At 34.9% G+C, this 27866-nt stretch overlaps 2 protein-coding genes across 2 annotated transcripts in view; one reads left to right on the top strand and one right to left on the bottom strand.

Moving 5' to 3' along the window:
* Window positions 1-343: 343 nt before the first annotated feature.
* Window positions 344-13341, bottom strand: LOC145663161 (protein GVQW3-like). The gene is made up of 2 exons (XM_081729518.1): window positions 13335-13341; window positions 344-795 (listed from the first exon to the last, which is right to left on the bottom strand). The coding sequence occupies exons 1-2, from the start codon at window positions 13339-13341 to the stop codon at window positions 344-346; spliced, it is 459 nt and encodes a 152-aa protein (XP_081585644.1).
* Window positions 13342-23894: 10553 nt separating this feature from the next.
* Window positions 23895-27866, top strand: part of SMC3 (structural maintenance of chromosomes 3) — a 152963-nt gene continuing 148991 nt past the window's right edge. The window contains exon 1 of the mRNA XM_081763303.1: window positions 23895-24144. Within this exon, the coding sequence (XP_081619429.1) occupies window positions 24130-24144 (15 nt within the window). The 5' untranslated portion in view covers window positions 23895-24129. The remainder of the gene's footprint in view (window positions 24145-27866) is intronic.

The following is a 27866-nucleotide window of genomic DNA, read 5'->3' as shown; positions in this document are numbered from 1 at the left end:
CTGCACTTCGTGTGGACGAGCGTTGTCATTGAACACAATGACTCCAGCGGTCAATAAACCAGGACATTTGTTTTTGATGGGTCTCCGTAACTGTGTCAAGGTTTGACAGTAGCGTGCGGCGTTGATGGACTGTCCTGGTTTCTTCAAGTCGAGCAATAATGGCCCATGGCAATGAAAGAACACAGATACCATAACTTTCACCGCAGACGGTTGCGTCTTAAACTATTTTTGGGTCGTGGTGGTGAGGGGTGTTTCCACTGCACACTGGAAGACTTTTTAACTCCGTTCAAAATGATGGCTCTAAGTTTCATCCTCAGCAACAGTGTGCAGCAAGAAGTTATCTTCAAATGGTAACGCGACAAATGTTCAATGGTTGCAACCCACACGCTCTAACTTTTGGTCTTCCATCTACAAACCTGGGGATCCACTGCGCGCACACTTTATGATAGCCCAGATCTTTCATAATTTTCTCGTCATAACTCATGTTTAACCCGTTCGCTATGGATTGAATACTAATGCGTCTATCCGCAACTATAGTCGCATTCACTTTTTCACATGTGTCTTCTGTGGCAACATGGGCTTGACCAGGACGATAATCAGTGGTTTGTCCACGCCCTTTCTGAAATATTCTGGCCCAGTTCACCACTGTTGTTTTGGAGACGCATGCATCACCATACACGTCTTTCATACGCCGGAACACTTCAGCTGGTTGACAACCTTGGGCACTCAAAAACTGGATGACGGTCCTATTTGGACGGATTGTGGATCTTGAACGCCATCTTTCACTCGTTATACCTGCAAAAAAGATACACGTAACAACATTCCTACACCCAACACACAGGGACAGCCATTACACTATTAAACAATACCATCATACACATTATACCAATAATACATGGAACGAACGCGTTTCAGTTTATCACCCCTTACACACACACACACACACACACACATATATATATATATATATATATATATATATATATATATATATATATATATATATTAGAGTGGTCCTTATACAAATGGTTAAATTTCAAAATAAAGCAATTTTCTCTCTGACCCTCTCAAAAGTTTCCTTTTCATATAGAAATAACACGTGCAAACTATCCTTGTAAGAATTCTCATATTTAGAGGTTGCTCAGCAATATAAAAGTTTTACCATACAAAAGCGTAACGCTAATTGTTCGAGTGTTCTACGTACGTACGAGTTTCACACAATTAGTTATTCACAGTAAATCAATGTTTCTGCAAAAGTTTCGAATAGTCTACTGGATTATTACAGAGCAAATATTCCGATTGCAAGTAACTCCATATAGGTTTGCAACAGGTGCTTGTTTCTCATTCCATTAAATCTTTTAAAGCACAGTGGGGTCACTCGTAGGGACCATGGTTCAATCAATTTAGCGTTCTCACGATTAAACAAGCACAGCATCCTTGCGTTTCATCTCACAGCCTCACTTCGCTAATTCTTTCAAAAGCACAATGGGCTTAGTGACACCTATTGTGTGGGTGAGGGCCACAGGGAGCTCATGCTGTTCATTCTTAAATTAAATAAATATTCCACCTCACAAGTTCGCGACGTCTTTTCAGACGGAGAATCCACAATATGTCCACGTCTCATATACCAGCTATACTGAAAAATATTTAAAAGGTGTGTAATCCGGCAAAAGTTACAAATAGCTATTGTGTTAAAGTATATATGAAGTAGATGTTAAAAATGTTAAGTTCAACGAAAATGTTAATCAGTATACACTTACGTTGGCATCGAGGTAAAACAAACACAAAATCTATCGTTCGAGTTCAATATGCAGATGCACAGAATAAACATTTGAAACTGTGAAATACGAAATTATAATCAGTTTTTTATATTTATTGAAATACATGGGAGTAGGGAGGGAAATATTCCATTTTACGTTTGTCTACGAAAGGGGGCATTTACAATTGTATAAATGACCACCAATTAAGATAAATTGATCTGATATATAGTTAAATTCATGAAATGTTGAAATTTCCATACATCTCAATGCAAAGCACTTTTGATGACATCAGCATATAGCCACAGATCTTGCTAAATTACATGTACTCTCATTTCACAATGTAATTAAGATATTCAGTTAAATTCCAAAATGTTGAAAGTTATACATCTCAATGAAATTAAAATGGCAGGAACAGCATTCTGGAAAATTCTAAAGATACTGGAATCTTGTACTCCCAAAAAGAGAGAGGAGAAAGGGGTGGGTGCAGGGCCGTCGCGTGGTTTTTAAGAGCCCTGGCGAGAATTCCCAGACGACCTCCCCTCCTCTGTGTGCTATGAAAAACAATCAAAGTTTATTCTATACTCCTAGATTTAAATATGGAATGTAAGATCATAGTGTAAGACAACAGAAGTTGGTATTATGTAAGTTTTTTAAGGTGAATGGCTTTTGTATTTAAAACATAAAAGTTAATGAAATATGGTTTTTGAATGATTGAAAATGGAGAAAATGATTGAAATGGTTTTTGAGTGCTATTCTTGCTTATTTTGAACTTGATACACACCAACATAATAAGAGCATAGAATATGCAAATAGCGATACATATATTGAATTCCAAGATTAAAAATATAAAAACTTCTCACAGAGGGCTGGAGAGAGTTCCACTTGAATAGTCCTAGGCAATGTTTTACTTTGCCGGTAATTTTCAAGTTCAATACTCTTTCGGGAGTCCCTCAAGGATCTAATCTAGGTCTCCTGTTGTTTCTTCTTGTTATTAATGATATTCCTCTGTGTATTAAAACTTGTCAAGTTCTTCTTTTTGCAGACGATCTCAAATTATACTCCAAAATAATTTCAAATCATAACTGCGTGAAACTTCAAGAGAATCTACAGAGAGTTTTCAAATATGGTGTGATAAGAAAAAATAGTTCTGAATGTGTCCAAATGTAAATCTGTATCTTTCACGAGGAAATGAAATCCAATTAACCTACACAATAAGTGGCACTTCCTTGTCTACCCCAAATAATTTACTATCAAAGATCTAGGAGTTATATTTTATAGCAAATTAACCTTTGCTCAACACGTTGACGGAATAACGAGTAGTGTATAAAGGAACCTAGGTTTAATTTATAAGATAGGACAATATTTCTACAAAGAGTCAACATTTATAAGGTTATATTTTTCGTATGTTAGGTCAAAATTAGAATGTTGTTGTACTGTTAGAATACCAAATGTCACTAAGTACTCTGATGCAATAGAAAATATACAGTTTAATGTTTAAAAAATGTTTCCATAGAAGAAAACCGGTTTCTACCCAAGGTATGTCACCTATGAAGACCTAGTAACGAATTTTAGTTTTCAAACATTAGAGAAAAGAAGATGGGTATTTGATCTGTTGTTCTTTATCAAACTCCAAAAATTGACTATCTAGAATTAGTTTCAGAAGTGTTGTTACGTGTCCCAATAGGTAAGACTAGAACAGCAAACACTGGGACATTCTATTGTAGAAAAGCAAGTACTAATATAGTCTATTACAAAAGTCTCCTCTGTGGAGAATGTGTGCTTTAATCATTTCGTTAGATTTCGTGTAGTAGATGTATTTAGTAATGTACGAAAACAAGTTCAAAATAACTTGTGCAAATTAAACGACGTGTATTTGTGTATGAATAATAGTGTATGTTAGATAAGTATATACACTACACTATAACTGGGCATTAAGCCTGTTGTGTTGTCCTTATGGAAAAATAGACTAAATGATGTTTATTTAGCCGGCCTAATATTAAAATATCTGAATTAACGTTATTTAAAAGAAAACAATTCACTTACCAACGTAATCTGAATTCCTTGAATTTTGTTGACTTGGCGTCCCGGCGCCCCTTTAATATTTACTTTCGATAAAGTGGATACTTTCAAATATCTAGGATCACTATTAATAGACCAAAATCATAATCACTAAGAAATTTGATGTCAACTAAAAGCAGGGATTTCGTGTTATTATTCAGTTAAAAATCTTTCGTCGTCGCGAATTCTGTTGAGAAATTTGTTTGTGTTGTATCTTAAAATATAAAACGATAATCATCCCTGTTGTGCTTTATGGTTGCGAAACATAGTCACTGACTCACGGAAAATCGCAGACTGAAAGTATTTGAAATCAAGATTCTTAGACGAATATTCGGACTCCAAGAGGAACGGGAATGGTGAATAGCGGAAACTTCATAACGAGGATGTTTATGATTTATACGTTTACCAAACATTGTTAGGGTCTTCAAGTCCAGAAGGCTCAAATGGGCAGGTCATGTAGCCAGAATGAAAGAAATTAGAATTGCTTTCAAAGTTCTAACTGGAAATCCAAATAGCAAAACGACCATTAGGAAGACCGAGGCGCAAATGGGAGGACAATATTAAAATGTTTCTCGCAGAGATTGAAATATAAAGTAGAAGCTGGGTTCAGTTGGCTAAGGACAGGAATCAATGGAGAGCTTTCGTAAACGCGGCACTGAATCTCCTGTGTCCATAGGCTCTCTCTAGTTCATAGCTTTTTTTTATTTGACAGAAATGTTATTACAGGAACTAAAAAGTCTTTCCTTCTAGTAAAGAGGATTTCGATTCGAGATTTCCACAAATTAGCTATTTACGTTAATACTAAAAAATTGGTGGTGATTTTGATATGAAATGGCACCCATACTTTCTTTCAAAGGCTATATATATATATATATATATATATATATATATATATAGAGAGAGAGAGAGAGAGAGAGAGAGAGAGAGAAAGAAAGAAAGAGAGAGAGGGTTACCAAAGAGCACTTACGCCCTAAGAGCGCGCAGTGCCAATTACACTGAAGTGGTAACACAGAATTATTATTGCTACGCTATTTTGTGCGTCTTTGTGTGAGAGTTGATACGAAAGAAAGGGAAGTTATCTTATCGCTGCAAACAGAAAATACAGGCAAAAATAACTTTTTTTAATTCTTGATGTAATATTTTAATACTTTTAGTTAAGATTTTTTTGTTATATAATAGCTAACTACAGTACTTTTGTTGCATGGTAGAAAACATGAATGCAGATAGGAATTGTTTACCATGGCTTTGTTTCGAAGGTCTTGCATGTGCAACCACTTGGATGAATTTTACTCAAGTTGACTGCTGTTTCCCAAAGAGTGCGCGTTAGTGAGTTACCAAAGAATGCGTGCGTACTCTTTGGGACAATTTCTTTGAGAGAGTGTGTGGGTAACGGCATTCATATTACAAACAATGTGGTTATTCTTATCAGTTACTCTCGGAGTGTAATGGGATGTTTGAATGGATTGTAGAATTATTTGCAGTTGTTTGTCTTCTATACAAGCACCAACAGAAAAGTGCAATCATCTATAAGAGGAAACAATCATCTATAAGAAGTGTTTTAAATTTACAGAATTTCTTAAACTACAATGATGATGATGATGATGTGATGTTCTACCCAAAGGCAGGCCTTTGGTCCATGGTAGTTTCCTATTACCTTTCATGGTATGATGACATCGTCCTAAGAAGTGAGGAAATGATCAAAATGAAGCTTCTGGAAGTGTTCTGGAAGAAGATGCTAAGCGAAACATGACTTCGATTAGGATTGTAATGAAACCACGAACTAAGAATTAAAAAAAGACATACACTAAAGATGTTGTTCAGGAATTTTTTCCAGTTGGTGGGATAATGTGATGAAAGCACGAAGTATGAATTAAAAAAAAAACTAATTTTACTAATAAAATCATAATTTGTGAGTGAAATTGAACGAAGATTTTCTGTGATATTTTAAATTTCGTGTATGTTCATAATATAATTTAAAAAACCACATGGACGTGTAATCAAGAAATTGTTGGAAGCAAAAGCAAACGTAGTTTAGAATCACGTGTAGTTAAATACCATGGTGTTTATTAGTGATAATTAACATTTTGGATAAAATTACGAACAATTGAAAGCAAACCTTAGGGTAAATTAAAGTCTAAAATACTTTTTATTTTAACATCGTTAGATAACAATATTTTTCGGAAAATGTTATTTTTTTTCCAAACTCAATTCTTATAATTTCATTACACCACGGAGAAAGCAAAACGTCTTAGACCTACAGAAGCCGCAAGTTCAAGCACGTTTATTCATCCGAAATATATCATTCCTCTTCCGAAATTAAGAAAAATGCGATAAATTGCACGTACCAAACGTCGATCTGAAATTTTTACTATTTCTCCATGTTACAAGTTTCTTCAGAGCAAGCGAGTCAAAGGAAATTTTAAGTCAAAGAGAAAACTCTTTGATCAGCCCGATGAATCATCCACTTCAACAGAGAATACTGCAGCTGAGATCAACCAAAATTTCATGCACAGTGTGTCACGAATTGAATGAAGAACCAATTGACGAAGACTGGATTCAGTGCATTAATTGTAAACAATGGTGACATGAGCAGTGTTCGTCTTACGAAGGGGTTTGGGTTTCAAGTATGATAGGTGTTGAGTGCGCACTCTTAGGAACCGCAAAACACACTCTTTGGGACACTGGTCCTTAAGAGTACGCATTTGGGTTTTTTAACTTTTTAACGTGTATTTCCATTTCTACATCTAGTAGTAAAGTTTTCTATTTCTTACAATGTAGCCTAAACTTCAATGAAAACTTTGTACAATTTATATAATTTTTGCTTCATTACTTTCGAGGCTTTTTGAAGGTGAATATTAAGTGCGTACTCTCTCTCTCTCTCTCTCTCTCTCTCTATATATATATATATATATATATATATATATATATATATATATATATATATATATATATATATATATATATATATATAATTCCCGTTTGTATGGCGCCCTTTTAGTAGACTTGTCCACCGCCCTCATTAGTATCACAGTACGGGCCTGGTTGAAGGCGATATCTAGGGAAACTTTCACCCCAAATTGTAATTCTATGTCATCTGTAGTGTGTAGTTTATATTTTAGTAAAAACGATTACCGTTCAGATACAAAAGAAAGAATTCTGATGAGAGGAAATGTTCTAAATGTATTTAGTCACTAGTCCTCCCACAAAGTTGCGAAACTTTGTTTAATCCCGTAGAAAAATTCTCAGAAAGAATTGCGACATAAAGAAAAGAAGAACGATCCGGAGTTCAGTAGTGAACACAAGCTGCTGTTGATTGCAACGATCTACGTAATGGAGTCAAATCTGTGAAGCCTATTTCAACTTTGAATGTCCCGGGCCCCTAAAGCCCCAAGGATCGGCTCCCTTGCTAATGGGATAGAAGAAGAAAGCAGAGCGTTTATTTCAGATACTATCCCAGTATCACTTGGTGTATCAGTGGTAACACCAAATTTCCCTAATGTTTACCTAGATAAAACGATAAACGATTTAGTTTTGTGAAATGCAATATTGTAGTAATATATTAGTAGACACCTATTTACATCTTACTAAAACAGATACCGTAGTAATGATTTACAAAGATCCCATGTTTTGAAAATATATTTAACTTATGTAGTTCTGACAATCTAATATATAAGACCTACTAATACGGTAATGCCAAGGAAAATATCATAACCATTTTGCATTAACATAGGAGAAAACTCTAGACACATTCATTAAAGTGTAAACTAAAAGTGAAATTCAGCTATGAAATTATAACGCAAATGAAATACAATCCTTAACTATTAAGACTTTTACGCAATCTTTAAGCACAATAAGAACTTGGTCATTTCGTAACATTTTAGCCTATTGTTCACTACTTTTACCACAATTTTGTAATATATCAATCAGGGTTGGCTGGTTTAAACCAAGGTGGTTTAAACCAAGGTTTAAACCAGCTGTTTTTTTTAAAAAAACAACTGGTTTAAACCAAAAAACAAAAAATGTTCGTAAAAGTGTAAGTGTTTGTAAAATCTTGATAAACACACATTTGTGGGTTATCACGTTTCACTCCCGTATATTATTCGTATTATATTCAGACCTAAATTCCCCATCTATTATCCAAAAAGATTATACTACAAAAGCAACTTTTTTTTATAAGTTTATAAATGTTTATTTTGTGATTTTTTTGTAGTTGTTATTATTGTTATGTAATTGCAATCGAAGAAAAATTCTAAATATTGTTTCGTTTCAATGTTTACTATTGATAAAATACAACGAAAATGCCGTACTTTTGTGTGTGTGAGGGGGGTCATACAGACCCCACGAGAGGCATTTAGTGAAATGAGAAGTATCTTTGGTATCTATTTATGTATAAATGAGTCTGAGCCCAAGTGGGCTCAAATAATTCGTATCTTTATTCACTTTTCTTATTGATAAGTCGGTGTATTTCTTTAATTTGGACCAATAAAAGTCGTTGTTAACTAACTTGAACTAAATTAGTTCTTCTGTACTCCGTAGTACTTTGAAATTGTTCATATGTAATTCTGTGTAATGGTTTCACTTGTGCAACTGTTTATCTTTTTGTCCTTCTGAAATGACTCTTGACAGTTATATTAAGAAACATGTAAAGATCAGTACAACGTATTTTTTTTTATCAGGATTCCTTCGTGAGTGAGTCGGTAGACGTATCGCATTTGTGGCCAATTAGTCCTGGTTCCGAGTTCAAATGGAGGACAATTTCTCTCGGATGTAACTCGAGAAGCGGTTTTTATTCCGCTTTAAGCTTATGTGACCCCTTCCAGCATAACCCGGTTGTTGCATAATAACATCAAGGCGAAACAAACTTATTTCTGTCCATATATGATATGAATATATAGAGCAAATTATTTAAACCATAAAAACCTGGTTTAAACAAAAAAAAGTTTTTTTAAAAAAATAAAAACCATGTTTTTTGCCGACCCTGATATCAATATTCCCAATGGTTTTCTTTACAGACATTGGGTCAGATACAGTGAAATTAGCTTCTATTGCTTTCTTATGGGGCGTTTACACTTAGTCGATTTAGTCGCACGACTAAATCGACTCGCTGCATTTGCCACTAAATCGAAGCAACTAGGCCGAATCAGATTGATGGATGTGTTCAATTATTTCAACCACAGAAAATAGAACGTCTTTTAATTCAGTTGCCAGTCAATTAGTCGCCTTCGATCAACAAGCAATTAAGTTGAAGTCCCGTTTAGACGGTCGATTAAGTTGAAAGTGACGTCAATTCAACTGAATCGAACGCAAATCGACTAAGTGTAAACGCCCCATTAGGAGGTTTTGTAGTTCGGAAAATTATTCAAAGTGTAGATTGTGATCTTATGCCACAAACTTATCAGTTAGGACAAACGCAATTCCACGCTTATGAACTTGATATATAAACAGGACAGTAGAAACGTAATTTGCTATCCTACAAAGGAACTAGTATAGGTGATTCACGTTGTTGAAAACACTTATTGGTTTGTGAACACCTGAGTTTCGGAAACTCTTTCCGCCTACATTGTTTCCTTTCTGCAACACGCTTCATGTTTGTAGTGCCCCTTTTCGGAGAATCATTCATTCAAATTAAGTGTAAAATTTTTTTGATGCAATGGTTTCAGTGTTGCTGATGAACATAGCAGATGTTGAAACAGAAAGTTTTGAATGCAAATTTTCTAAATGGCAATCCATTATCTCGGAAAGTGCTGCGTTTGTAATTTGTAAAGAATTCTACCCGTTGAGTGTGTTGATGTTGTCTTTTATTCTTAATTAATCGATACTAATTGTATTCAATTAAAAAACAATTGAGCTTTTGTGATACTATAGGTGTTTCTACTTATAAATAGGGGAGGAAACTAGAATTCTTCTCCTGTTATAGCTATATTCATACGCCTGCTACACAGAGAAAATATTCGTCCACGTAACTAGCACCACAGCGTCTCCTAAACGAAATAGGCTCCGTTCGTTTGTCTGTGCTATTTGGGAAGGCGCTAAGATATCGTAGCCGGCGATGGCTCAATATTCAGCATGACCACACCCAAAAGGCGTTCTTGGGTCACACTGTTTCTGAGATTTGTCTTGATTAATTTTAACTTACATGTTAGAGAATGATCGCTCAGCAGTTGCAACTGTAACAAGAAGAGTTACATATAAACAAAGCTCAGTCACCAGATTTGGAAATGCTGAGCTGAGGTCAGATTCGGTAATAAAATGAAAAATCTCTTCGTGCGTTGAAAGATTTGAAAGTCTGTTTTGAAAAGTGTCTCTGAAAGTCAACACTTCTCATGGAAAGTCACAGAATAAATCGTCTGCATACAGAAGCGCAAAGTCATAAGAAATGACCTCTTTTTCAGGAGTGGTTCGTAACATTGACGGGCGAAAGTCTTTGAACGAAAATCTTTCACAAAGTTTCCTCATTTTTCGGAGGGCACCCTTATGTTTACTACATGTGCGGCGATTAGGGGGGGGCTAGAGGGGGCAGTTGCTCCCCCACTTTTTTGAAGTGGAGACCTAATTTATATAGTTTCATTTGGAAATGTAAAAGGGTGTCCACACAATTTGGAAAAAAGATCTCTGACTTTTCCCTGACTTTCCATGACGAAAGTTCCAGATTTCCCTAACCCCTGAATAACTTAAAAATACAGAAGTAAAAAAGAAACCCCAGCCTCCACACTCCCCATAGTTGGGCTTGTTCTCTTCTGCTTCTGTTTCTTTCTTTTCTCAATTTTCTTTCCAAAGGAATGTAAATTTACAAACATGTGCATTAGGCCGATAATGATTAGGTCTACATATTACACAAACATAAAGTTAGAAATGAAAATGTGCAGTATACAGAGTACTTAAGACATGAAAAAAATACATATTATAATACCAATTACACAGCATTATAATATTGCCTATAATACTAAACAGTTCATACATGATTTTACTGATTATTAAACACACACACACACACACACACACACTATGTAACACATTACGTTATGTAACACACACACTTTACTTTTGCTGGTGCAGTTGTTAAATGCAACCCGTTTAAAAATTGTTTTCATCCTTTCTCTCATAGTTTTCTTCTCATTGATCTGAATATCCTTCTTGTTGTCTCCACAGTTTAATTTTCTTCTCTTCTTCCTCCAGCTCCTTTAGTTGTTGCTGAATCTTCCGTTTCCCTCTCCCCTTTTCGTCTCCAGCATTTATTTCTCTTTTCTTTTCCAAACACACCTGATATTGTCTCATTGAACTTCTCACTGAATTTATCATACCTCTTATAACTATTAATCCTGATGATCCACCTATTCTCATTACAGAATCATATGATCCGTTGAGCAACCAGAGATTCTTCTTGTAAGCTCTCAACTATGAGAATTTTATTCATTGTGAGACCACTTTCAAAAAATGCGTTTCCTTGAAAGAAGAAAAAACAAAATTTCATAACTGACCAGTCAACGAAGTTCTTCCCATTTCCTAAGTAAAAAAAAAAAAAAAAAAAAAAAAAAAAAAAAAACCTCATAAAGTGCAATACTATCTCTGTCATTGGCTATGAATTCATTCTAGTGTTCATTAAATTATTCAGTTTGAGCTTGCACTGTGAACTGGAGATATTATTTCTTTGCGTTCTCAGCCACTTGTGCAGATATCCTCTTGGCACAATGCAATTCTTCTAGAACAGCGTCTACCCTTTTGAGCAAATATGCCAGGATGCAGTTTGATGTGTTTCTCCCAGAAAATTAGTTTCAGCAACTATATCAGAGAACACTGACTCCCTCAATATCATCATTGAGAACACCACATTTTGCATCCAGTAACAGTAAAGAAATCAACCCTATTTCATAAATTCAGTAATTGAACAATGGACCTAAATCGATTTTCTCCTGACTTTCCCTGACCAATCTGCCATTTCCCTGACTTCACCTGATACATTTTTACTTCCCTGACCTTTCCCTGACTTTCACTTATTTTCCAGAATATGGACACCCTGGTAAAGGTTTTGTATGTATTAGTGTTTCATAGAAAAAATGCTGCCATATGATATTTGCCGTTGCGTGAGTACGTATTGGTTATTTGTCTTCCCATGGAGTTAAGAAAGTTACAGGAATTGCGTTTTAATTGCAATTCAAAGCAATTAGTATTGCAATAGCATATTTCTTTAAATGTCATAGCATATGCTTGCAGTATTTAATGTGTTTCATTTTCTAAGAGAAAAAAAAACATTCCTTTAATGGCATGTGTGGAATTCAAAGTATAAGTTGTTCATTAATCCCCAGTTTCAATATAACTTCTGCAAGACAAGCCTCATTATTCATTATTATGATTAATATTATCTTTTCGATTTATTTATTTTGCAAATTTGTTATTAAATAATCTGATCACACAGTTTCCAGACAGAATTTTAAGATGTTCATGAGCAAGAACTCAAATCTCTTCTTACACTTTCGATGTTTAAGAGTATAAAGTGCTAGTACCTACGTGTATTGCTCTTACGAATTTACATAAAATAGAAATACGACATACGGCATTTTAAGTGAAAAAAGATAGTATCCTATTAGTTATACAACCTTTCATCTAACAGTGTTAGAAACAACTACAAAATCTAACATCGATACACAATTGTTCAGATCATGTCTTGTCCCCCACTTTTAACGTCCAACCGCCGCCACTGGTTTACAATTATTTTTTTACAGGGTCAGTAAATCGCGTATTTTGCACCAATTCATCAAAGAATATTTTCGGCACCGGCTTCCTCCTTTTTTCTAACTTAGCTGAAACACCAAATTTGCGCTCACAAACACCGGTTTCCTCGAATACATGAAACACATTCTTTCTAAGATCTTGCATCACTGTATAGCATTTTTTCCAGTTCTCATGTATACTCAGACAAGCACATACTAGGGCTGTACAGCATTTTTGACAACATTAATGCTTCTTAGAACTTTTTCCCACAACAAGGACTATCAGGAAATCGAATTTTTCCATCTTTCGTTTATAACGAGCTGCTTCTGAACGTTCTTTTTCTGTTCCAGTAAGGCATATAACATTAAGACATTTTATAACGTCCGCGTATCTCTTTCTTAGTGCGAACACGGCATTATGACTTCAATCCCAGCGCGTTTGAGAGAGTTTCTTCAGTGTCGTTTCATTTTCCGGAGATGTATCCTCAGGAATACAGTCTTATAAAGCCTTCCAGTGTTTCTTACTGCTGCCAAAGAAGTTACATATGTTATAGAGTGGCAAAGAAATTAGCACAGAGCTTTTGTGTTAGCTTTTGCAGCATTCGATAACATGAGGTTCAAATTATTTCCAGCGCAATGAACATATATGGTATTCTTGGCTTGTTATTGAATTCGCGTTTGCAAGCGAGAAATACGACCACTCATTACTGCTACTCCATCGTAGCCTTGACCTCTGCACTTCTCAATGTCAATCTCATTTTCTAATAGGACTTTTAGTATCGAATCTTCATTATTTTCCGCATCTTACTCTCCATATCATAACATCCAAGGAAGCTTTCTACAATTTCGAACTGTGAGAAATGATAACTAGGGTTAAAAATAACATTATGAATTGTGATGCTTACTTCCCCGATTTTTATAATATCGTGCGTTGAATCCAGGATAACGCTTAAAAAAAAGGAATCTCTTGAATGCTGAAAAAAGGAATCTCATTGCAGATGTCTTTCTTAATTTTGTTTTGCAGTTATGTCGATGACTTCATTCTGAATTTGTGTGCTTGGATATTTGATTTTCTTCCTGTCGTCTTCTAAAAGGCTCTTCAAAACATCATCAAATTCTGCCATAAGACTGATAGTTCGAAGGAAATTATCTGAGTTGCAGCATTCTTTTACAGATTCTCGATGTCCACGAAGTGCCATATTACCAGAACACAGGGAAATGATAACACGAAACACTCGCTTTAATACTTTCTGCCAATAATTTAATGCACAATTGAGTTTCCAAATCGAGTTTTTTACCCTTGTTTGCTTTTTGACTCATGTAGATTTCGTCATTACTTACATGGCTTTCTGAGCTTTCATACCTTGCTAATTTATTTTACAAGTTCTTCCATGTATTTACGCCATTGATACGTTATTCTCGGAAATTTTGTCAACGCCTATCTACAAACAACCTGCAAGGCTCACAGTAGACTACATCCAACTTGGGAGAATAAAGGAAAAAAGATTCTAGGAGAATAGTCTTTCTAGGGGGAACACCCGTCTCTAACTTCATTATTTATTGTATTGTATGTGATTGTGTCTACTGTTGTTCTCAGATGTTCGCTTTCTCGGGACCAAGGTGCGTTTGAATATATCACCAGTTTAACCAGCTACAAGTCTATGTGGCCATCACAGAAGAATAGCTCGCAACCAGAGATGCACTCACTCGCTCCATAGTCATGGGAGTCAGAAGACCTGTCCTACAAGTGTACTATCTAAATGAAGTTTTTGCGCAACGAAAAAAAAACATTTATAAAAAATAAAGAAACTCGAGATTTTGAAATTTAAAAAAAAAATCAGGATTCGTGACATCCAACGATGGGTTCTCCATAAAATTTCCTTTATGTCATTTCTCTTTAGATTTGTTAGCACGACGGATAGGAAGACGAACTATTATGCACTGACTGATCAAGCTGTACTATACCAAACCAAATAAAATCTTTATATTCTATCGTACATTTTCTCAAGTACGAAATAAAACAGGTACGAATATACTATCTAAACCTTTACTTGTTTCCAGAAAGTTGTATAGTATTCTTACAAAGTCATCTTTACATACGATAGGGAGCAACGATGCGTTCTCTTTATGCTCCTATGGCTAATCAGTTTCCAAGTACAGATCACTACTTGTGAGTAAGCATTTTTCTTTAATTCCGCATACATACATGACATTCTTAATTTATTTTCAAAACTTCACATTAACTTTCACATTATATAATTTTGAATCATTTGTTTCACTTACATGCATGTGCTTTCTTCGTTTTGTATTACTATTCTTAATCATAAACAAACACTAGATTCTATGGCTGTATACTACAACTCTCATTTATAGGCACCACATCTCAAGAAAACCTTAACCTAGCATGCACAAAAAAGTATACACAAAATTATGGAACCTTAATCTAATCTAACCTACAACCTAGTCACACCTCACACACACACAAGAAAAATGAAAATTATTCTTTCGTAAAGACGTTTTAGTCGACACAAAAGGCCAATGTTAATTTTGTATAGCGATTTTGCCGCTTACGGTATCTCTACATCTATATGCATAAACGCACGATACGGAAAGCCAGTTGCCTTATCGAAATTAAAAAAAAAAAAATCTCAGCTTTCAGCCAAAGTACAGCTTTGGAATCAACTTTCATACGAATACTTTAGAGAAAAAAAAACAACAGATATATTATATAGATTCGACACCAGAGAACGTCACTCCTATCTATTCCTATATTTGTTTACATAAGAGCAGAAATACTAAGTAGCCAAACAAATAAAATCATAAAAATAAGAAAACAAATACGACTGCATATCTTAGATTTGGCTGATTTTAATTTTGATATTGTTATAGGACGGTCGTTCTTAAACGAAATTACGTTAATCTATACTTACGTTATATCCATAATTTATTCTATTTCCCCCCTTTTTCTAAATAAACTCAAGCTATCACTTATTGTCTAAGTAATTAGGTAGATCCTTTGGGAACAGAAGGGATTACGAATGCATGTTTACACTGCTATATTTTATTGAACACTGCTATATTTTATTGAACACTGCTATATTTTATTGTGACACTGTGTCTAACTCGATTAATTTGAAGGTTAAAAGTAAATATTTCCACAGCAGGTTTCGAGTTTCTGACACTCCGTTTCATTCAAAATCCAAAATCAAAACATTACTTACAGTTATCCAGATGGAAGAAAATTACACTCCTTGAAATCTGAAGTATTGTCCTGAATCAGCATATGACATTCTGCACACAGGCCTGAACTTTCATCTTCATTATTTTTTTTTCAGATTAAACTTTCAATCATTCCAAAAATATTTCACAAGACGCAGAATAAAGTATATTTTATGATTGAACGGTTTATCTACTGATAAACTTTGTCGTTCCCAAAAATTAGTTAAAATTTCTTAACTTCAAAACTAACTTATATCAGCATTCGCCATGCTGACAAAATCAACAAGAAGCTGCCCAGTAGCGTCGTTTCAGATTTGGCTTGGGGGGAGGGGGCAAGACCCCTTGATATAAGAAAAATTTCGCGTTTTTCTCTGACTTACTACTATTCTATTGATAAAATCTATAGAAATCTCGAACCCAGGGAAGGGGGGCAAATGCCCCTCCCTGCCCCCTTAAATGACGCCTCTGAAGCTGCCTCACCAAAATTTTCACTGTTCGTTCCATTCCGTCCAGACTGCAAACTTGTATATCGCAAAATTTTCGAACTAATTTCGCATAACTCTGTTCTGTAACAATGTTTTAACCACCTTATTATTTTTTTTTTTTTTTGAAAAATCGACGGGCAGTATATAGTTACTGCTCTTCTGGAACTGACCCCATTCAAGACCATAACAATGTGACGTAATAATACGAAGATCGGTCAAAGAGCAACTGACAAGATACTTCAAAGGAAAGCTACCAATTATAGATAATTTTCGTAAATCTGTGCTACTGACGTCTTACTAGACAAGATTGAAGACGATGAACTTAAAATGGAGTAATTTGGACGAATTTCTATCAAGATCGCTGAAAGTAAAAGAATTTTTATGAATGATATTTTAAATTAGAATTTAGAGAAAATTTCTGGGAGAGCTTTTAGGATGATCTGAGATAGGAAAGGCGTTCTACTGATGAAAATGAAGAGAAATATGTTAAAATTTTTCAGAAATATAAGAAATCAAGGTAGAAATGAACAAAATATATAATAAATGCAAAATAAATCCTAACCTATTCTAAACACTTCCTAACCTAATTAGTGTTGTAAAAAAACGTTTTTATTCTGTGAAGTTTTTTCAATAAAAAGCATCGTTCTTTTTCATGTTTTTTTTTCAAATGTCTGTTTTTTCTAGCAGCTATTATTTATTGATTTATGTTGAAAATTATTGAAATAATCAATAGAACTTGAGTCGAAGCCCTCGCAACTTACAAATCGTTTGTTTCCTTGTACCTATACGAGCAAAATCGTGTGATTATTCCTTTCGGACCCAGGTCATTTTTGGCGTTTTCCTACCTTGTCAGTTAGAGACTTAATGCTCAAAAACCATTTACCCTATTGATATGGTTACGACCTTGCTATTTAGAAAAGGAATGTGGCTATTTTTTGGTGTACGTTACATTGCAGTGTTGCGAGCGGGTGGAAAATTACTGAGGGAAATGTAGGGGAGAAAATTTACAAAAAAAAATTCCTAACCAAATTTCAAGACTTTTTGTATCTAGTACCACTGTTGCCATATGAGTCCAAGTCACCTAAAAATTTTCTTTGGTGCGTTAACAAGGTACAGTAAAAATCTGAAGTCGCTGGCTTCCATTCAAAGAGAGAAAGAAAAAAATCTCTGTTTCCGCACACATGAAATTTTGACACTTTTTACGCCTCAGAAGCAAAAATCAACAGATATGCCGGGGCTACAGCTTCTCTAATTATCCTATTGAAACTTTTTATGGTGCGTTCTGTAAGCTAAAGAGGAGGCTTTCAGGTAGTGGTACATTTGTACCAACGTAGCGAGCAAGAGGGGAAAGGGAAATTTGCCGAATTTTTCACTTGAAATCGGGAATTAATTGTTTTGCCTGGAAACACTGCCATAAAACAGACGTAAACTATCTGAAAGTAAACCTTGGCACCATAATAATATATCCTACAAGTATCATGGCGATATCTAACAAAGTAAGCATGAATTTAAAAAAAAAAATCTTATTCTAACTCACAAATGCACAATTTTCTCATCATTTACAGAACATGGTTTATTATAAGCCTCAACTGTACTTCCCCTAATTATTCTACCAAAACTTTTTATGGTGCGCTGTGTAGGCTAATGACGAGGCTTTCAGACAGTGGTACGTTTGTTCGAATGTAGCCAACAAGAGGGAAATAATAGAGACAAAAGGGAATTTTACCAAAATTTCCCCCTAAAATCGGAAATTAAAATTTTCTGTAGCTGGCAACAGTGCTAGCAGACACACACAAACTATCTTAAGCTTTGGTATCCCTATAATATATCCTACAAGTATGGTGACGATATCTAATAAAGTAAGCAGGTCATTAAAAAATATTTCAGTCTACCTAAAAAAAATCACAGCTATCTTTCCACTTAGAGAACAAGGTCTACTGTAAACTTCAACTATGCTTCCCCTAACTATCCTATTGAAACTTTCTATAGTGCGTTGTGAAGGGCAAAGACAAGACTTTCAGATACTGGTACGTTTGTTCCGATGTAGCCCATAAGAGGGATATAATAGACAAAACACGTAATTTTCCCAAAATTCTCCCCTAAAATCTGGAATTACAATATTCCGTAGCTGGCAACACTGCTACCAGACAGACGAAAACAATCTTAAAATAAACACTGGGACATTACTAATATATTCTACAAGTATCATGGCGATATTTAAGAAACAATGCTTCTAATTACCAAAAATATATTTCGATAAACAGAAAAGTAGGGGGAAATCAAGAGTTAGAACCTAAATCCGAATTTTTCGTGCATCCCCTAATTACCCCAATGTAACGATATGTACCCGAGTTTGTTCAGTAAGTACAAATGTTCGACTGGCGTAAGTTGACTTGCATTCAGACGTATAGGTACGGTTTATAACAAAAATTTCGAATTTTTTGCCCAAATTTAAGGAGATTTTAATTTCCGTAGTTAGCAACACTGCGCCCAAGGCCGTCCAATTGATGTCAACAATTAAGTATCCATCCGACGTATCTACCTGAAAAGTCTTAAGGAGGTCTCTCTCCAACGAATGATGCTACAGGGGGAAAAGTAATAAAGAAAATTCGAAAATTCTCGAATTTTTGACTGGGGTGAAAATTGAGAAGGAAATTCGACACACAGAAGAAAAAGAAACTAAAATGATAAACTATGGACCAACCATATTTGGCATATATATATATATACCGATATCTTAATTAGTGACCATACAGGAGCGGATTAAAAAAGTGACACACCCGTATGTGCCACTTTGGCCACCTGGGTCCGAACGGGTTACGAGTGTACATTTAATTACATTTTTTTGCTACTAACTTGTGTTGTTGTAGTAATTATAGTCTTTACTAATAATAATATCGTTGTTGTAAACAATAACAATCTCTCCTTTTTACATCTTAGTTTCAATATTGATGCTGAGAAATTCAGGGTGTTTCAAAATGAATATCGGGGAAGTAAGTCTTCGTAGTACTTATTACATTTTACGCACAATTATAAACAATACATAAAATAAAAAACACCTCAAACAGTTTTTGCTTCAAGTGTTCGATGTGAGCTTCATTCGTCACATGGCACACATTGAGTCAATAGGTGAGAAAGGCCCGTAAAATTTCCGCCATATGGCACAAAACATTCAATTCACACAGACGGTTGCACTGGAAATACAGATTCAGTCTTTGCAAAATTAAAACACACAAAGCTTTCTGGTCTCTAGTCTCCATCTTTGCTACTTGCTCTTTCTAACGGCAGACAGAGGAAACAATGTATGGCATGCGTGTGTACAAAACTGTTTGAATTGCTCTTTCATTTGACAATACTTATAATTGTAAGTTAATTGTAATAGATACTACAAAGTTTCAAACCCTAATATTCATTTTGAAACACCCTGCATTACTTCAAATTATGTCATCCTATATTCATGTCTTGTATGTACACTTATGTCCAAAATTATAGTCGCATGTCTATAAATAAGTTGTTGTAGGAATATAATTTGAAAACGAATCCGCCTGGTATTTCTTATAATGTTAGTATGTGTATAATTGGCAAAGACATGTATGTGGCAAATTTCATATCAAAACAACAGTAAATAAGAACAATAAAACGAAAATAAAACTTTCTTGTCCATTTAGCAACATTTTATTTTACTCCTTCTCATTTTCGTATTTATAATTCTTTTCCTTTGAAATTTACCACAAATATACATTTTCCGATTATACACACAGCATCAGTATTAAAAATACCCTGCAAAATCATTATCAAATTATATTCTTACAAGAAGACAGTTATAGATATGCGACAATCATTTTGGACATGAGTGTACGTATCATCAGGGCCGGCCCCAGGCAATTTGTCGCCCTTTGCCGCCTCCCTCTTTCTCCAGAAAGAAGAAATCTTAAAAGTCACGATTTTAAGTATGCTACTCCAGTATGAACAACGAAGGGGAGGGAAACTACACTCGCACTCAGAAAGGCTTAAATACTTACTACAAATACAATATTGTTGTGTCTGTTTTTTTAAAAAATATTAATCTATTATGTTAGTGAAAGATAAAGCAGCAAACACATCTGAAAGATGGTAATCCTTTTTATAGAGTTCAATATTGAGTTTCAATCTCAACATATCAGTTTGCAATTATAGTACAACTAGCTCTTTTACCTTTATTTCTTGATTTTCCTTCTACATCTGTTATTTCTTTTAAAAAAAGTGTTTCCATCTTCAATGATAACGATCTTATTTGCAACAAAAACAAGAGAAGCTTTCATACCAGAACTCTGATAACTAACCGAAGGAGACAGGCATTCGACAATTGAGTTCTTGTATTTGACAACAATCAAGCAATTTATTCTGGGATTTATTTTACCATTTGCTTTAGCACTGGCCATGTGACTTAAACTAATGCGACCTAAACATAATTTATGAATGTAGTATTCACATAGAAGGTCAGTTTAGTAAATTTAGCTACCATGATCATAAAGTCTGTTTCCAACAAGAAATATTTATTTTAAATAAAATACTTATGACAGATATTGCAGCCCCGTGCAAATGCACGTGTTGCACATATGGTAGAGCCAGCAATGCATATCATATATCTAGTCGACAATTATTTATATATGATATTCAGAAAAATATTAGTAGGCAAATTAGTATTAGTTTTTACCTTTAGACAAGTTATTTGCATTTTATACTGTTCCTGTTATTATTTTCGTATTTATTAAAGGCCTACTTTCACGAAAAAAACAAATGTTCTTTATACAGTGGACTCTTTTTAATTCGAAGTCCAAGGGGACACGAAAAATCTTCGAATTATCCAAAATTCGAATTATCTAACAACATTCATTTTCACATATAGAACAACAAATAAACTAAAGTACTGTGCATCAAAAACATATTCATATGGTGCAGACTATACCTTTAAAGCAGCTTATTATTTGCGTGATCGAATATCGCAAACTAACAAACGACATTGACTCCACATAATTCAAACTACGTGTATTATGGAAAATATATTTACGTACACTACAACATACATGGAATAGCCCAAACAATTAAATACCAGTAAAAAATTGAATATTCTGTTCTCATTTTTAAGAAGACATAAACCTCATTTGCTTAAATTTGATTATTTTTGTACGGTTAATAAATCTTGAATTTCATGTATTGCGTGGAATACGATATTAATAACATTTGGTTGACTTTATCAATAATACATCTTAAATTTTCAACCAATTCTGAAACAAGATCTGGTTGGCACACGTTCTCTATCTTTACTTTTTCCCCAACTCACCTTCATCTTTATCATTACTTAGATTTTCTATTTATACTTTTGTATTACCCTTCCCTATGGCTGCATCTGGATAACTGAAAACGCGTTAAAACTGTATTTCTCTGTTTACATCTGACCAACATTAAAAATTTTCAACTGTATTTACTTCGATTTATCCAGAACATAGGTTCAAGAGTTCGATTTATCCACGATTTTTTACTATTGTTTTCAATACAGTTTTCAAGGGGAATGGACTTCTGTTCGAATTATCCAATATTTCGAATTATCCAAGTTCGAATTAACGAGACTCCACTGTACTTTTATTTCTTCGTTGATATTGGTGAAACAGTACAGAAACCTGGATTATTAGTAGGTACGCTACTCATATAAATTGTAAAATATTTGTACCGTATCAGTATCTAGTGTTTAATTTATGTTGCATTTTATGGTAATTACACCTACATAAAAAATACTTCAGACTTAAATGACGTAAGATACATTACAAATGACTATTTGAAAAAAAAACGAGAGGCAATGTTTTTTCTAAAAAAACGTACATTTCTGAAAGATATGAACGTTTTTTTTTTCTATTTACAACACTAAACCGAATTCTACCTCTACTATTATGTAAGAGAAATGAATCTCAATATTGTACCACTACAACTTCTACATCTTATCTGATATTGTTATACGATACTATACAGGATGTACGAAAATTCCCTAACATGATAACTCCATGTTGGGAGGTATCAAGTCTTATTTCGAAAAATGTACTACTCATTGGAAACTCTACGATTTCCATCATTTTCATTTGTAGAATCGTGGCCTGAATGAGCATAGTTCAAAATCTGCTTATTTAGAACAATATCTGGCACTTCAAATGGGTAGTGCCCCCTACCTGTTAAATTTTTTTTCTCAAATCCATCATGCTGAAAATTTATTTTGGGGTGCTCATTTGGGCGCCCTGGGCAGTTGCCAGTTTGCCCGACCCTTGGTGCTTGTGCTTGGTTCTGTGTAGCCGCGGTACGTGGCAATCGTGCTGTGCCTCATAGTCATCGCAACACTTTTTAACAAGTTCCAATCCAGACCTTATAGGTCAAAGAATTTGTCATTATTGTTGAAAGCCTGTTGTACAGTAGAATTTTATTTTAAGTTAGTAAGCTCAGTATATGTAATATAGGACTGATACCGTATTAATACGAGAGAATTAATTTCTTAATCATACAGTGCTATTAGGGCTACCTCGACGAGTTTGAAGTAATGCCAGTAATTTGGTACGCAAATGCAATGAACTGGAAGCGTAATGAACATAAATTTTTGTACGTGCCATGTTCAGAAATAAAGACTGCGAAAACGAAAACGACTCCAATTATATAATTTGCTTTTTTTTATTAAAAACCTGGGGCGCCCCCTAATATACCGAAACGCCCTGCGCCCGTAGGTAATGGCTACCCTGCCTACCCTATTGCTACGCCATTGGTTGTGTTCTTACCTGTGAGATGTGTATCTATATTGAAATACAATTATGAATGTCTAACCTGTTAAGCATTGATTTACCCATAAGGGAAAAATTGATCACAGTGTACAAAGTGAAGTATCTTAAGTCTGTGTGCTAACTCATGACTCGCAACCATAGAAATGTCCGAGGGTTAAGAGATCGAGATGTTTGTGACATTTACATTAGTAATGTATAAATACCGGAAGTTATGGCATTGTGATCGCAAAGGTTCGGAAGAATGATATTTAATCGGCCTCGTTGTTTATCGTAAATTGATAACAAAGATGCGTTGCGATTACAGAAGTCAATATTTAATCGGCCCTTTGCTCTAATAACTAATATTAATTGGAAGGTATACAGTGTATACCGCCGTATACTCTTAACTATAGCCTTGTATAACCTTGTCTATGCCTAAGTCTTAATTATATGTTTATTTGTACTGAAAAAGTAGGCCTAAGAGTTAAAACTTCAGTTTTTAGTTGCTGAGAAGTTATTTGATAGATAAATGCTTTTTATTGACAAACTCACGTTTTTACGAAGGTGTTATAACTCGACTAGATAATTGATTTTAAAAAATCTCACTTTGTTACAAAGTCTGACTCATTGTTTCATTTCTAGAACTGGCTGGTTAATAGGGAGTCCGAATGGCCGCGAGTGGCATTTTACGGTAAAACTGCTATAGCTACTATCGCAAACTATTGTCAAATTTGTGTTGCGTTGACGTTTATCTCCCTGAATGTAGCCCTACGTTTCGTGTAAAATTGCATATTGTAATAGCGTATTTCTCGAAGCACAGTTCTATATCGATAGCTTATTCGATTAATTTTGTCATATACTCGATTACCCGTTAATCGACATAATCGAAAACGCCGCGCCAATTGCCGCCATTTTCACGGTTTATAGTAAAGAGTTATTCGTTTTACGATCATTGTTTTTTAAGATATTTTGTGCAAATGTTAAGTGTATCGTGTGTTGATAAATATTTATTTTATGCTGGAGTGAAGTGAAGTGCAAAGTATTCTTTTATTACTGGTATTGATGTTTAGTAATAGCAGTGTAGTAGACATTTCGTATCGCTTGAAATTGTCAACACTCGAAAATGTACATAAAGCAGGTGAGAAAAGGCGAAAATTCTATGACAATTTTATATTTTTTTTTCAAGTAAAATGAAATGATCTTTTTGAACAATTTATGGGTAAGGTTTATCATATTCGCAAATGAAGGCAGATTTATTACTAACTAAAGTAATGAACAAATACAGTAATTTCCGTGCAAGTTTACTTTTGACCCATTCGAAATAATCGTTGAAAAATTACAATTCTTTTTACTGATTTGCTCATTGTTCCCCAAAAGATTTGCGCTGGGGAATATGACAGTAATTTTTGAAAATTTACAATTCTGTTAGGATTTGCGTATGAATATGATGCCTGGATGTATGGCATGAGCACTCAGTTCAGAAACACAAACCAACTTACGCTGGGTGGCCAGTATAGCAGGAATGGTGTCTAATCGAGTCAGGGCAGGGCAAAACTGATGGGCCCGTGCAGCGCGGGGGTTCCTTGTAAGGGAGCAGGCACTTCACTGACGGTGGTATACTCGTAAGCGAGTGTAGAGCTCATCCGTGGCTAAGCGGTTAGCGTACGCGACTTTGGCGTGGGAGACCCGGGTTCGATTCCCGGCGGGAGCTCATGTGGTTCGGATTCCACGTTAATCAGTAGGTCCACGTCTCATATAGCCTCGCTGCTGAACGGGACGTTAAACTCAAAATCAACTCAACTCAACTCGTAAGCGAGTGTAGTAAACTTACACAGATAATATAAGCCAGATATAATACAAAACTAGCACGTTATCACTTATTGTAGGGAAGGTTCTAGAACACTGGTCGGATTGAGTATAGCCCGCTCTCCCCAGTGATTTTTAACGAATCATATTGGTTCTAACGATTCATATTAGTTCATAATGAATCGGAATCTCATGTTATAAAGATTTAAGATGTAATCTCATGTTAAGTTTTAGTGTAAGTAATAGTAGTAGTAGTAGTGGTAGTAGCAATAGTAGTAGTAGTAGTAGTAGTACTAGTAATAGGAACGGGTTAGAAGCCCCGCAGGGGTCGGGTTGGTTCTGTTCTCGATATAAGTAGTAATAGTAGTAGTACCAGTAGTAGTAGCAGTAATGACTCTTCCAGTTCCGGTGACAAAGAACTGTGGGAACGGGCTATTCACAAGTCCACAGGTCCAACCATATAGGTTAGTAGCTAGGTTGGTTTCTTTCTGTACCAAATTTCAGTATATTGCCGAGTGAAGTGGGGTTCGAGCCTCGTAGGGCACGTTGTTTTCTGTCTTTATTACAGCTCAATGGAAGGAGACCTGTGTTGTAGACAGGGTTGGTTGGTTTGAACCAAGGTGGTTTAAATCAGCTGTTTTTTTTTTTAAAAACAATGGTTTTAAAAAAAAGAAAACGAAAAATGCTTTAAATTATGTGAACTTCATGCTGACGTCTCCACATATCAAACCATCAGCATTACGTTTATCTACTTTTCACCTTTTAATCAAGGGGTCCCGTGTTCAATTCTTGGTCGAACCACAACCCATCTTTCAAGTGTAAACCAAATAGCGATTCGAGGTGTCCCTTTAAGCGAAAGTCTTCTCCGTGACAACCTTGGTAAGGATGGATAAGGATGTTAAGCCTAAACATACGAAACGAAACCAATTTATATATATATATATATAAGTTTATGTATATTTCTACTTGCCTGAATGCCTGTTGTTTTATAAAGAAGCCAAGGTTGCTTAAATATATTGATAGAAATTGGCAAAATTTATCAACTGCCTACGTAGCTTCCAACATCAGCTTGGCTTCGACTTTGTTTTAATTTTATTGAATGCTATCTACATACCAAATTTGTAATTTAGTACCTCAGTTTTAGCGTAGTGGTTATGATACGTTGACCATAAAATTTTACATACAAATACATTTAAAGTAATAACAGGATTTTCCAGTGGCTAGTGGGAGTTTCCCGATTTATATGAAATTCTGTATAATGTTTTTACTTGTGTAACTGTTTATCTTTTTGTCCTTCTGAAATGACTCTTGACAATTATATTAACAACTAGGCCTATGAAAAGATCAGTACAACGTATTTTTATCAGGAGTCCTTCGTGAGTGAGTCGGCAATCGCATTTGTGACCAATTAGTTTCGGTTTCGTGTCGAAATAGACAATTTCTCTTGGATGTAAGCCGAGTAGCGGTTTGGATTCCGCTTTAAGCTTATGTGACACCTTCCAGCATAACCTTGTTGTTGCATAATAACAATTGTGTTATTGTATTTAGTATTTTTGTATGTATTTATTGTATTGTATTTAGTCAAGATGTCCGGCCCAGGTTTGAAACCCAGGACCACCCACCCGATTACGGAATAGACATAGTACTATAACCTGATTATCCCACTACAAAGAAAAGCAAAAACACTCACACCCGTGTATATATTAACATGGGGAAGAAATATAAATACTAATCATTGCAAGGGGTCTTTTCAGGATTGGTAAAAACCGTGTTTTTTTTATTTTTTTTTTAAAAAAACTTTCTTTGGTTTTAAACCAGTTTTTTTTTTTTTGTTTGTTTGTTTAAATAATTTGCTCTATGTATTTATGTTACATATGGACAGAAGCAAGTTTGTTTCGCTTTGGTGTTATTATGCAAAAACAGTTATGCTGAAAGGGGTCACATAAGCTTAAAGTGGAATCCAAACCGCTTCTCGGCTTACATCCTAAAGAAATTGTCCTCCATTTGGACTTCGAAAAGCAGAGTGGAAATTCCGCCCACTTCACTCCAACACGAATAGTATATTTGCTTATTCGGAAATGAAAACTGTCCCGTTTCATTATAAGGTTGGGTGGTCCGGTCAGTAAATTTCTTAAATCCGGAAACTTTCGCCTTAGCCACCGGAAAAATTATGTTATTGCTTTGCATGTAAAATTTTACGGTCAAATTAAATTACAAATTTCTAGTATTCGATATCATTCAATAAAATTAAAACTGAAAGTCCAATCCAAGCTAATGTTGAAGCTACGTGAGCAACCTATAAATTTTGCCAATTTCTATTAATATCTTTCAGCAACCTTGGCTTCTTTATAAAACAACGCATGCAGGCAAGCAGAAATAACAGTTTGGTTTCATTTCGTATGTTTAGGCTTAACATCCGAGGTATGTAATACCGAGGTTATCAAGAAGACTTTCGTTTAAAGTCGACATCCGAATGGCTACTTGGTTTCCACTTGAAAGAAGGGTTGTGCTTCGACCGAGAATTGAACATAGGACGCCAGTATTAAAAGGTGGAAAGGAGATAAAACTAATGGAGATGGTTTGATATGTGGGAATGTCACCATGAAGTTCATACGATTTAAAGCACTTTCTTTTTGTTTAAACCAGTTTTTTTTTTTTAAATCAACTGGTTTAAACCAGCCAATTCTGGTCTTTTGCAAGTATTGTAGACTAAAGGGGATCGCAGTGTAGAAAAGGTTGAAAAAGGGTGCTTTAGATACAAATTATCTTCAAATCTACAGTTTGCACAAATGCTTTTTTTGTTTTCGATACATCGTGTGACTAATTTACCCAGATATCTTTACATTTATCGCAATAAATAACTCGCTGACTGTGACTTTTTGATATGTTTTGGCCGCATTGAGTGCACACAGTAAATGCTTGTTGTGATTCTTTTAATAGCACAAATAACACCTTTTCTTCTTCTGCCAGTCTTCCTTCTATCATCTTCAATTACAACTGTAATTTTCTCATCTTTTCTTCTTTTGTATACAACACACATGCAACTTATTCTTT

Source organism: Thermobia domestica, chromosome 1 (genome assembly GCF_964235325.1).
Source record: "Thermobia domestica chromosome 1, izTheDome1.hap1.1, whole genome shotgun sequence".
Taxonomy (NCBI): domain Eukaryota; kingdom Metazoa; phylum Arthropoda; class Insecta; order Zygentoma; family Lepismatidae; genus Thermobia; species Thermobia domestica.
Note: the sequence above shows the minus strand (reverse complement) of the source record. Positions and strands in the feature narration are given on the sequence as shown.